The sequence below is a fragment of the Aethalodelphis obliquidens genome, unplaced genomic scaffold, assembly GCF_003676395.1.
Source record: "Aethalodelphis obliquidens isolate GAN/ISIS:26980383/991018 unplaced genomic scaffold, ASM367639v1 scaffold14, whole genome shotgun sequence".
NCBI classification, from domain to species: domain Eukaryota; kingdom Metazoa; phylum Chordata; class Mammalia; order Artiodactyla; family Delphinidae; genus Aethalodelphis; species Aethalodelphis obliquidens.
Window position 1 is genome coordinate 12,450,554 of NW_020837958.1, and position 13,614 is coordinate 12,464,167.

The 13,614-nt window shown below is 45.6% G+C and overlaps 1 protein-coding gene across 1 annotated transcript in view; it reads right to left on the minus strand.

Moving 5' to 3' along the window:
- LDLRAD3 (low density lipoprotein receptor class A domain containing 3) overlaps positions 1–13,614 on the minus strand; it is a 256,902-nt gene that overhangs the window by 112,585 nt on the left and 130,703 nt on the right. The window contains exon 4 of the mRNA XM_027114993.1: positions 1,893–2,027. Coding sequence (XP_026970794.1) covers positions 1,893–2,027 — 135 coding nt within the window. The remainder of the gene's footprint in view (positions 1–1,892; positions 2,028–13,614) is intronic.

A 13,614-nucleotide genomic window follows, 5' to 3' on the forward strand; every position in this document is an offset into this window, starting at 1 on the left:
TCTAGGATACATACACGCATAAGAAACAATATATATGGAAAATTTTTCTCAATCCCGCCTATCTAAGCTAATTTTTACTTGATTCTGTGATTACTGTTCCTCTACCACTGCCAGTGGCCGATGGCCGATGGCCCAACGCCATGTGCTTTGGTTTATAAAAATGTGACTTTGCATAAGCCTAGAAACACCTTGCCGTTCAGCACTGAATCAGAAGTTTAGAAATCCCCAGGCAAATGGCAAGATTAGAAACCTCTCTAAACTTAGTGGATAATAGATAGCAGTTCACAGATTTGCACGTGAATTCAATTCACCTGGAGGGCTTGTTAAACTACAGACTGCTCGGCCCACCTCCTGGGTCGATTCTGTGGACCTGGGTACATCCGGAGCTTTGCATTCCCAAAGGGTTCCCAAGTGATGCTGATGCTGCCGGTCTGAGGATTAAACTTTGAGAACCACGGGTGAGGAGAAGACACGAGGAGGGAATTTTCTAGGTCAGGACAATCAGAGGCTAACTCTAGCCAAGACTCGCCCCCCAGAGCTGCTCTCTGTACAAATTTTGGCCAAGTCCACGTAGGTACACACTTTGTCTTCTCTCGTCTATGGACCTCAGGCTTACGGATTGGGATGGCTCGTAATTCCTTAATTTGTGGCACACTCTCACCAGTGGTCTATGCATGACCCAGTCATTCATTCATTTTTAATAACATAATAAACACCAACCAAAATAAAAGCCAGGACCTTGAAAGGAACCTGCACCTAACTTCATCTTACCTCCCATCTTTCCTGCCTCCCAACATATGAATTAACCAGCTATCCATCTTTCTCTTGCTTTTCTTTTTTACAGTATTATTAAATTTGTAAACTGTGGTACAGTCATACAGTGAAATACTGAATAACGGTCAAAACAAATGAACTCTTCCAATAAACAATAAAATGGATGGATCACAGCAACATAACACTAAGTGAGAAAAGTAAAGATTACATATGGATGATACCTGTTTATAACATTAGAAATATATACTTTTTAGGATGCCTTAAAACTGACATGCATTTTTAAATCTTTGTATTTTTTTCTAATCACTGAAGAAATAAATACATGTTTACTGGAAAAGAGACAACGAGTAAAGAAACGTACCCAGTCAGTTTTAACAGGGGAGGATATGACCCCTCCATGTCCTTCTGGGTTTCCTAAAAAGCTCCTCTTTCCATCCCCAAATGCACCCTTCAGTTTCCATCCAACAGCTCTGAGGTTGAGAGCTCTGATAGGAATAGGCAATTCATACAAGAGGAAACAAGGCAGTAAACAAACAGCCAGGGGAAAATGTTAACTTTGCTCATAATCAGAGAAATGCAAATTGAAGCATCTGGGGAGCTATCATTCTATGACTACTAAATCAGCAAAAACGGGAAAAAGGGAACAACAGTGAATGCCTGGGATAGTACTATAAACCTGACACGCGCAGATGATACTAGCAGCAATGGCAAATTTTTAAAAATTTCCAAACAGCTGTATGACGAGGTGTAGTCATGAACTATGAAGATGTCCCACTCTGCTGAATTTATCCTGAAGAAGTAACTCAATGGAAAGAAACAACTTAGGTGGCCTCCCACAATGCAACAATTTAGAAAACCACAGTAGAGCACCGAGACGGTGTGCAGTGCAGCGGGACAAATTACAATTTTGAAGAGAAAATGTATATTTGATATTTAATGTGTGAGAAATACAAAATGGTAGGTGCATTATGGTTAGAACCATGTGTACGAGGGTTTCGAGGTAAAGAGCAGAAATTAACATGGCTGTTGCATCTGAACGTGGGATGGGTGTTGTTTTCTTCAGTGTTACTGTGCTGTGGTGTCGTAATTATTTTTTTTAGAGCTTGAGGGGCTCCTACCTTGAGAACTTTCACAGCTTTCCTCGTCGCTGTTGTCTTGACAGTTATTTTGCCCATCGCAAATGAAGCTCTTGTCAATGCAGAGGCCGTTCTTGCAGTGGTAGCGGGCAGTGGAGCACAGCAAAGGGTTTGCTGCTGTGAAGGGAAACCAGAGCAGATCACCAGGGAGGTTAGCCAGTCCCCTTAGGACCCCCCAGCGCCTTCTCCAGCCAGGGGTATGCCCTGCTCGGGAAGTAGCAAACTCATCTTCTAGGATGGCTGACTCAAAGCCCATCCTGGGAGACTGGTCAGGGAATGACCTGGACAGGATGAGACTTACTCTGCTCCATTCTAAAAGCTCCTTCTCCCAAGTCATCATGCTGGTGTCCTATAACCACACCAACATGGCCAGAGGGCAACGCCTCGCCCTAACTGGTCAACCGCTAGGCGGGCCAGCAGCCTCTGAGGGGCCTGGGGCAAAACCCGAATCTCCCAGGAGAGTCAAGAGTGGAATGGTCGGTACCATAAGAGACACGCAGAAAAGAGCAAAGCCAGACGGAGTAGATGGGTCGGGGACCCGTGAACCCCTGCCACTGATGGAGTGATGGCACGATCTAACCCAAGGCCGATGTTGGATCCTTCTGGTTCCCTAACTACGGACCAGTCTGGTAAGTCCTCATGTTTCCTTATGGCTCACCAAGGTGAGCTCCATCTCTGCTTTGCAACCAAAGAAGCCCATTAACCCACTGGCTCAGTCTGAGCAGCTCCCTGTTGCAGGCACTTTCAGGAACCCCCCAAAAATGACAGAAATGGCCCTTCCCCTCAAGGAAGAAGGCCGCAACCAGCTAGCATAAGGTCAGCACAAAACCACTGAACAACATGTAAGCAAATCTCCATGGAAAATCGCTATTTCTACAGCACGATGTATCTTGCTTCCTCACTCCTTGCAGTGCAATTCAAGCTCTTTCCAGGGCTCTATTTTCAATCAATAAAGCAGCAAAGTAGAAATTACTCCAGCCCCCAGTCTGCCATTTATTAGCTGTGTGATCTTGGGTAACTAACTTCACTTCTCTGAGCCTCAGTTCCTTTATCTGTGTGCAGGACTGACTCCATAATTTGCAGGGCCTAGTGCAAACTGAAAATGCAAGGTCAACTGTTCAAAAATTATTTAAAACTTCAAGAAGATAAGTGGTGGGCATTGAACCAAGTGTGGCGTGCTTCTAAGCTAAGCACGGAGCCTGTGCAGGTCACAGGTCCATGAAGCTAGCCCTGCTACTTACAGCATTAATTTAAGCATCAAAGGAGATGACATGTGAGAAAAATGTACACAGCAGAGTCTGACATGTAGCGCAGGCTCAGGAAATGTTGGACGTGCTCCCCGAGTTATGTCTGCCTCAGCCCCCCAGAGTGTGGTCCTCCCTGAAGGAGTGATATTGGTGATAACGAAGAGGGGTCATCATGGGATCTCGGGTCACAAACTGAGCCAGCATCTGCATCATACGTGGTACGAAGAGCACCAGAGCGGGATGGCACAGCCATCACTGAAGACGGCTACGGGATCAGGAACAAGCCAGCGCCGGCATCTCCGGATGGTCCTCACCAGCAGGATGGCAGTTGTAATTTACCTTCCCCATATGCCTCACGGAGCGATTGTTAAGATGCACAGAGATCATAGCTGCAGACTTCACAGGGCCCTGGAAACCCAAAGGCTGTGGAGTTTTTTAGTTTTTAACTGTTGAACTCAGAAAGTTTGATTTGAAAGGTCAGAGGAGGTAGAGGGATGGGGAAGCCAGTGCTCTTAGTTTTGAAGATGATGGACCAGCGTGAAGGTAAGCAAAAGGAGTCTGGCCTGAAAATGGAAGTTGTAATTATTTAAATCGCTGTGGGCCAGAGAACGGTTCCACTTGATCGTGCTGAAACCAGGGTCTGACCTCAGCCAAGACCAAAATGGGGAAACCCGAAACCAGAAGTCACATTTGGTTTCTGTCCCGGGCAGCGCTCCAAACCCTTCAGCATCCCACCACGGTGGCCTCTGGCTTCCCTGGGACCCTGTGGGTCACATCTACGCAGCCACAGCGTCAGCAACGATCAGCTCACTCGAATGGACAGCCTTGCAAAGGCACCTGAATTGCTCCAAGCTGGGGCTGCTGCAAACTTATGTGAACCGCCCCAGCAGGGAAGGCGGTGCTGAACCAACCCTGCAGACGCGATGGCATCTACTGACTTCTCGTCAGCCTTAGACCCTTTCAACCTCACAAACTTTCCCAAGGAAAAGAAGTCACATATGTGTGCGTGTGCACGTGTGCATATACACGCATACCACATATATGTGTATATATGTACGTATGTGTATATCCAGATCACACATATCTTCAAATGAATTAAGACTGACTGTATCTTAAGACACAGCTCTACTGATAAAGAATCCACAGGGACTGAAAACCAATTTCAGTGCATAGAATGAATACATATATTTGGTATTAATGCATATAACCGAAGGACTAGGACCAGAATACAGAAAGAACTCTCACAACTCAAAAGAAAAAAGACAGGGCTTCCCTGGTGGCGCAACGGTTGAGAGTCCGCCTGCCGATGCAGGGGACACGGGTTCGTGCCCCGGTCCGGGAAGATCCCACATGCCGCGGAGCGGCTGGGCCCGTGAGCCATGGCCGCTGAGCCTGCGCGTCCGGAGCCTGTGCTCCGCAATGGGAGAGGGAGGCCACAACAGTGAGAGGCCCGCGTACCGCCAAAAAAAAAAAGAAAAAAGACAAACAACTCAACAGGAAAATAGACAAAGGACATGACAGGGCAATTCCCCTCAGAGCAATGGCAAACGCTCAATAACAACTTGAAAAGATGTTGACTATGGCCAGTAATGAAGCACGACTTTAACCGCAGCAGACTCGCCACTTAAGGTCTTAAAATCCCAGGTTGTTGGCCAGGATGGGGAGGGACAGGAAGTCTCAGAGACTACTCGTGGGAGTGCAAATTGGTAGATCCACCTTGGAGACCCACTTAGTGATACCTGGTGATATTTAAGGGGCATATGCCCCATGGCCCAGTCATTTCACTTCCAGCTACACACTCAGGGGAGAATCCTGAACAAACAGAAATGTGTGCTGAAGCACTGCTTGTAAAATAAAAATATTAGAAATGACCCAAATGTTCACCCACAGGAGAATTAATACCATGTGCTACACTGTTAGAATTCTACAGGAGGGGATGGCTAGCTTTCACTGTACAGGGCCAGATAGTAAATACTCTAGGCTTTGCTAACGTTTGCGTCTTGCACTGTGTCTTAACTACTCAACTTTGCCATTGTGGTACAAAGCGGCCATGGACAATTCATAAACGAAGGGCAGGACTGTGCTCCAGTAACACTTGACTTACAGGTAGTAAGTACGTTTAAAGTAAGTAACTTTCAAAACAGGGCGTAGGCCAATTTGGCCCAGGGGCTATCTTTTGCCAACCCTCGCTGAACAACAGTAAAAAATGAATTAACCAGGGCCTCCCTGGTGGCGCAGTGGTTGAGAGTCCGCCTGCTGATGCAGGGGACACGGGTTCGTGCCCCGGTCTGGGAAGATCCCACATGCCGCGGAGCGGCTGGGCCCGGGAGCCATGGCCGCTGAGCCTGCGCATCCGGAGCCTGTGCTCCGCAACGGAGAGAGGCCACAACAGTGAGAGGCTCGCGTACCAAAAAAAAAAATGAATGAACCAATAAACAATAAGGTCCTACTGTACAGCACAGGGAACTATATTCAATATCCTGGGATAAGCCATAATGGAAAAGAATATAAAGAAGAATGTATATATGTAGATAACTGAGTCACTTTGCTGTACAGCAGAAATTAACACTGTAAATCAACTATACTTCAATAAAAAAAAGAATACAAAATCAAAAAAAAAAGAATGAACCAGGATCAAGATGGATCAATCTCACAAATACAATAGAGGGGGCGAAGTTATAGAAGATATATGCAAGTTATATAAGAATAAAAGTTACAGAAGAATATGTATAGTGTTGTACCAATTAGATGAAGTTACCCATGCAAAAGAATACTATCAATTATTGAAGATACAAAAATATATACTCGCATTGGAAGAAACAACCCTAAGTTCAGGACAAAGGATGTCTCTGGAGAGAAGGGAGAAGGATAGGGTCAGAAAGGGGTGTACTGTAGACTTATAATATTTGGTAACACTTTATTATTTTAAAAATCTGAAGCAAGTAAGGCAATATGGTAATGACTTTTTTCACTGAGATATAACTGACATATAATATTGTATTTGTTTCACATGTACAGCAGGATGATTTGATGTATGTATAAACTGCGAATGGTCACCACAGTGAGTCAACACCCATCGCCTCACATAGTTACAGAAATCTCTTTTGTGATGAAAACTTTTAGGATCTACTCTCTTAGCAACTTTCAAATACACAATATGGTATTATTAACCATAGTTAATATAGTTATAATATTATAATGTATTATTATTATAATATAGTATTATTAACTTGTTAATATAGTTATAGTAATTTAACCATAACTATAGGTAATATGATTTTTAAAACAGGCTGTTGGGAAACACAGGTGTTCACTTAATTTTATTTTCCTTTTCAGTATGTTGGAAAGACTCCACTAAAAGTTTCTAAGCGTCTAGTCTGGCAGAGATGTCTCAGTGATCACTCACTTTCCTTTTCCTTTTCTCTTTTCCCACAAAATTCTCTCTGGCTCAGGGGCTTCCCTGGTGGCGCAGTGGTGGAGAGTCCGCCTGCCGATGCAGGGGACACGGGTTCGTGCCCCGGTCCGGGAAGACCCCACATGCCGCGGAGCGGCTGGGCCCGTGAGCCATGGCCGCTGAGCCTGCGCGTCCGGAGCCTGTGCTCCGCAGCGGGAGAGGCCACAACAGTGAGAGGCCCGTGTACCGCAAAAAAAAAAAAAAAAAAATTCTCTCTGGCTCACAAACCCCTGTCTTTAGTATCTTTCACACTTAGGTGCCCTGTTGTTCAGAGAACACAGGTACACGCTGGTAAACAGACACACCTGGGATTCCTCCTTGTCAAGGGCTCCTCATAAAATACTATGTCCCCCCACCCCCAATGCAGGGCAGAGAAACAGAGGCAGAGGATGCTAGAGGAACCTCCCCAAAACCAGCAGCAAGCCAGAAAAAGGCCTCCGAACCATCAAAACACACTTTGGGATGTTATTGTCCTTTAAGTGCTGGGAGTGTCCTCAAGGAAGGGCCCTCCAGCCTTCCCCTCCCCCAGGTCTGTTGATTCTCCGGTTATGTAAATTCCAGCAAGGTTTGTGTTCCAGTTCCCAAGGACACGGCAAATTAGAAGAGAGAGAGGACACCGTTGCCAACCTGCAGACAAATTGCAAGAAATAAAAGCTGACAAGCATGGGAGGGGACCACAAAGCTATAAAAAGCCACCTGAAGAATTCCAAAAGCAGAGCAGCCTAAGATAGCTTCAAAAGAGACCAGAAAGTTCTAAAAGGAGCCAAAGGCAACCCTGTATTATAGCCCAGTCTAAAAACTAACATTCCTAAGAATGGCCCTGCACTGTCACCAACAGAGGAAGACTGTCGACTGAGGAAGCCAAGAGGAGATCCCTGTTGTCAGAGGCACACTCACTTACCTAGAGTAAAATCTCCCCAAAGACCCCAGACAGCTCAAGTTTTGCTATATTTCTTCCAGGACCTCTGCAGCATTTACCAGGCTTAAGCCAGATTTCAGGGTGCATGTATGGTGGACCAAACCTATAGGCTCTGGGGGGGACAGAAGTCAAGTCTTCGGGGTTTCTGTGATGCCATGGATCCTCACCCAGGACCCTGAAACATAACTGATCAACAGACGGCCCATAAACCGACCATGAAACGCTTCCTACTCTGGGATGTTATATCTCTGCATCTTCTAGCAATATTTAATGTGCTCCACATGTATGTTTTCTTTGTCCTTCCTGAGGTTTCCCAGTCACTGAAAAAATGTATTATTTTACTCGCTTAACTAGGAAGAGGAACATTGCATTTTATAGTATTTATTTCAGTAAGGATGGAAAACTGTCCGCAGAGTTAACTTCAAAAATTCAACTGCGACTCCAAAGTTCCCCAGCTATTATTGCCACCACAAACACAGAGATCTAAGAATCTGTTTCCCAGCCCACAGTACTCAGGAAAGAGAAGCTGTCTCTCCCTGCCCAGGGGAGGGAGGAGTGAGAAGGTTAAGCTCAGTGGTTAATTAAACTGGTGGCATTCACCTCAACCACATCTGAAGGAAAGGACTCAGGGCCCACTGCAGTCGTCCAAAAGCAACTGACCGGCTTCAAGACAGGAAATGAAGCAATCTGTCTCCAGCGGGACGTAGGAAATGTCGCCTTTAATCCATTTAAAGTCTGTGAAGTCGGCCCCTCTCCCACCTCAAAGGGTTCTTGACAAAACACATCAATGAGAACCTCCTGGCCACCAGTCCCCACATCCCCCATCTGCTCCCCATCCCGCTGTGGTGCCCGCCCACTTCCTCACCGAGCATCCCAACCTCATGGTCTCCGTGGGTATCTTGTCTTCCCAGACCCCGTTTCCCTGGGAACCAGGCAACTGGGGGAGATGGAGCTGCTCCGAGACTTCCTCTGTTCCAGGACACAGGATGCCTGGCCCCAAGCCTCTCTGCAAATACTCCGACCCATTAAAAGCACTGCTCCTTTGTGGCCTGGAAAATGCTGGCAGCCTGGACCTTCAAAGAAGAGGTGGCTTGTCTGTGGCCAGCTGCAAGTTCTTGCCTTCCTTTCAGAGTCCACCCACAGGACCTCTCCCAGCAGCCCTTGGCCCCCGAGACAGATCAGGGCCACGTGCAGCCGTCTTCCGAGTCTGCAGGAGGGGAGGGGCCCCCACTCTGGGAAAGCAGGAGGAGGCAAAGGTTCCTCAATCCCGTCTGCCTTTTCCCCAGCCTCTAAGGACCCGAAGGATCCGAACTTTCAGAAGCCTTCGAGAGGCAGTGCAGTGGCAGTGGCAGACCCTGATTCATTGCTAATGGCCGTTTGTTTCCTCCTCCTTGTAAAGGCTTCCTGGGCCTGGCTACCTCCTGTCCAACCCCCTAGCCTGTCTCCCGCCAATTTCGACTTCACTGCTTCAACCACCACCCTTCTGTGGATGGCTCCCCAAATCTTCCCTCCAGCGGATAATCCTCTTTCTCTTGATGCTTTGTGGACACCTCTGCCTGAAGACCCCCTCACCTCAAGCTCTGCATGTCTGAAACAGACATCCTTCCCTCTCTCCCCAACCTCTCCCTCTCTTCTTGGATCCACTTCCATTAAAGGGACCACCACGTCCCAGCTCCCCGGGCTCCAGCCATGCTTGACCTTCTCCCGCTCCTCGCTCTGCACTCAGCTCAGAATCAACTGCTCCTCGTTGCGTATAAAATACAATCCTAGATTGTTAACTTTTTTCTCTTCCAGTTTTATTGAGATACGATTAACATACAGCACTGTATAAGTTTAAGGTGTACGGCACGATGATTTGATTCACATACATCATGAAATGATTATCACAATAAGTTTCGTGAACATCCATTATCTCATATAGATACAAAATTAAATAACTAGAAAAAAATTATTTTCCTTGTGATGAGAACTGTTAGGATTGGCTCTCTTAACAGCTTTTATATATAACGTATAGCAGCATTAATGATATGTATCATGTTGTACATTACATCCCTGGTACTTATTAACCAGACTCTTAACTTTTCACAACCTGCCCCAGCCTACCCTTCCGAGCATACATTTTTCTGTAATGATTAGTAGTGAGGGTAAGAAGTTCACCTGGGTTCAAATTTCAGCTCTACCACTCACTAGCCACATGACATTAGGAAAATGCTTTAACTTCGTTCAGCCTCAATTTCCTTATCTGTAAAATGAAAATAAGAATAGTGCCTCTGTCTTAAGAGTTTGTGAAAATTAAGATAATGCACCCGATACAAATGAACCTATTTACAAAACAGAAATAGAGTCACAGATGTAGAAAACAAACTTACGGTTACCAAGGGGGGATGGGGGGAGGGATAAATTGGGAGATTGGGATTGACATGTACACACTACTGTATATAAAATAGATAACTAATAAGGACCTACTGTATAGCACAGGGAACTCTATTTGATACACTGTAACGACCTATATGGGAAAATAATCTAAAACAGAGTGTTTATATGTATATGTATAACTGACTCACTTTCACTCACCTGAAACTAACACAACATTATAAATCAACTATACTCCAACAAAAATTAAAAAGAAAAAAGTTAATGCACCTGAACAACTGAGAATTGCATGTGGCCCACAGCAGGTGCTCAATAAATGCTTGTAATAATAATTATCATTGGGGATACACAGTATAGTGGTTAAGAGTTCAGACCCTGGATTTATACTGCCTGGGTTGATGTTACAACTCTGTCACTTACTGTGTGACCTTAGGCAAGTTATTTAACCTTTCTATGTCTCATTTCCTTATCTACAAACAGGGAGTCATAATGTTATCAGCCTAAAATATCACACGTGTAAAGCATATAGAAATGTGCCACATACGTAGTAAGTACTCAGTCACCGTCAGTCAAGCGGCTTCTTATGCTCTGCACAGTCTGCATACCTCACTGCTGAGCCCTTAGCCTAAAAGATTCCACGGAATCGTATTGCCAACTTTTAAATGGCACCCATCTTCCTAGGTCCATCTCCTTCAGCAACTCCCGCTGCTGAGCCCAGAGGCAAATAATGTCTCCCACCAGTGGCTCCCACAGCGCTCTCCGCTGCCAACCCATATTGTATTTATTGGGGTATGACTCTGTCTGTCTCCCTTGCTTGAGGATCACCTCAACATTGCCAGGGTCCTGCATCTGCCCCATCTCTTTATCCCCTGCAGCGTCTTGCAGGGTGTCTGGCACAGAAACTGTAGAAAGAGAATGAGAGTCTGAAAGAAGGTGGGAGCTGGGGTGAATGAACCATGTGCAGCCTAAATGTGCCCTCTGGGTGTACATCTGAAAGCAAAGAAGAGGGCCAAGACATCCCCATGTTGAGAATATATCGTGACCGTCTGTCTTCTTCTTTAACCCTCTGTTTGATTAGCTGCTTGATCCACTCATTCCACAGATATTTAGTTTGCCTATAAATGAAGCACTCTACTAGGCACTGGGGATAAAAGAAAACCCAGTCTGTTCTTTTTTTTTTTTTTTTTTTTGTGGTACGCGGGCCTCTCACTGTTGTGGCCTCTCCCATTGCGGAGCACAGGCTCCAGACGCGCAGGCTCAGAGGCCATGGCTCACGGGCCCAGCCGCTCCGCGGCATGTGGGATCTTCCCGGACCGGGGCACGAACCCATGTCCCCTGCGTCGGCATGCGGACTCTCAACCACTGCGCCACCAGGGAAGCCCCCAACCCAGTCTGTTCTTAAAGAGCTTACACTCTAGTGGGGAGACAGGCAGGTCAATGTGCACTGAAGATAAAGCATGAGAAGTGCAATTTATTCCACATGCATTTATCCCGCGCTAAGGCTGAGCCAGACTATACAGCTGGCACTGGGAGTACAGCTGTGAACCATGCAGCAATACCGTCTCATGGCCATCACGGTGCAGCAGAGAAGGCAGAAAATAAACAAAAAGTGGTGGTAAGTGCAGAGGAGAAGCGTGAATCAGGGGAAGGAGACAGCGTGGGAGACTGGAGAGGAGAGGAGTTATCTTTACAGGGTGTTCAGGGCAGGCCTCTGATTTGTTTGGGGGCGACCCAAGATGCTGTGCCAACACACAGGCTCGGCAGACCAGGAACAACTCCCTAAGGAAGCAGGTCGTACAGGAGCCTTTAAGGGGACCTTGCTGATGGAGCTTGGAAGCATAGGGTGCAAGCATCCTCCCGCCCCTCTGCTCACCCAGCCCCTCCGACGTGAGGCACAGCTCCCTGAGGCTTCCACTCATGGATCTGCTGAGGGGTGAAGAAGACATGTGGAATCTGATCTGGGTTGACATGAATAAAGCTACAGAAATACACAAGCACCAAGGGGCTCCGTGATTAAAAAATATAGACACACTGGCTGAGCAGGTCAGCTCTTTAGGGGGACAGGCAAGACTTCATCAGCAGTGGGAGAAAAACAGTCCAGTACACAGCGGGTTTTCTGAGCACAACTATGCTGAAAACAGCAGCAGAAGATCCCACTTGAAAGAATTTTCCACCGTGGTCACCCAGACCACTCTGCCATAACTCAGTTCCTGGAAGGAGTACCTGTCCTCCCTGACGGAGGACCGGGGGAGAGCTGTGCTGCCAGCCCATCCGGGCTTCACCGCCAGCCGAGGATGTCTGAGCCCAAGGCAGGAGGAAGAGGCCAAACACAGTAAAAAGGAGAAAGGAAGGAAGTGAAAGGGCAAAATCTCAGCACTGTGATCCTCTAGAAGGAAACACTGGTCCTTGCTTATCCTTCCTCCTGCAAAATGAATGCAAACAGTGGAAAACACATCCACAGAAATAAAGTTCTTTAAAAATATGACTCTCCAATTATTTGCTGAAGTCAAGACATCACCCAACAAAACTGCTCCTTTATCTTTTATTTCTTTTTACCATTTTATTATGGAAAATTCCAGTTACATACAAAAATAGAGACTGGCATAGGGAACCCCTGTGTTTCAATCACCTGGTTTTAATAATTACCATTACAATCCAAAAATGGGCAGAAGACTTAAACAGATATTTCTCCAAAGAAGACATACAGATGGCCAAGAGGCACAAGAAAAGATGCTGAACATCGCTAACTGTTAGAGAAATGCAGATCAAAACTACAAGGAGGTACCACCTCACACCAGTCAGAATGGCCATCATTAAAAAGTCTACAAACAACAAATGCTGGAGAGGGTGTGGAGAAAAGGGAACGCTCCTACACCGTTGGTGGGAATGTAAGTTGGTACAGTCACTGTGCAAGACAGTGTGGAGGTTCCTCAGAAAACTAAGAATAGAATTACCATGTGATCCAGCATCCCCACTCCTGGGCATGTATCCAGACAAAACTATAATTCAAAAAGATACATGCACCCCTATGTTCATAGCAGCACTATTCACAATAGCCAAGACATAGAAACAACATAAATGTCCATCGACAGATAAATGGATAAAGAAGATGTGGTACATGTATACAATGGAATACTACTCAGCCATAAAAAAGAATGAAATAATGTCATTTGCAGCAACACAGATGCAACTAGAGATTATCATACTAAGTGAAGTGAGTCAGAAAGAGAAAGACAAATACCATATGATATCACTTATATGTGGAATCTAAAAATATGACACAAATGAACCTATGAAACAGAAACAAAACTATGGACATAGAGACCAGACCTGTGGTTGCCAAGGGGGAGGGCATTGGGGGAGGGATGGAGTGGAAGGTCGGGGTTAGCAGATGTAAGCTTTTATATATGGAATGGATAAACAACAAGGTCCAACTGTATAGCACAGGGAATTATATTCAATATCCTATGATAAACCATAATGGAAAAGAATATTTAAAAAAAAAGAATGTACATATATATGTATAATGAATCACTTTGCTATTCAGCAGTAACTAACACAACAATGTAAATCAACTATACTTCAATTAAAAAAAGAAAAAAATTTATTTTCCAGTATCTAAGCAATAAACCCATAATTAAAATGAAAAAGAATTACCAATACGCTGACACATCTGTTTCAGTCCTACCTCACCCACTATCCACCCCCCAC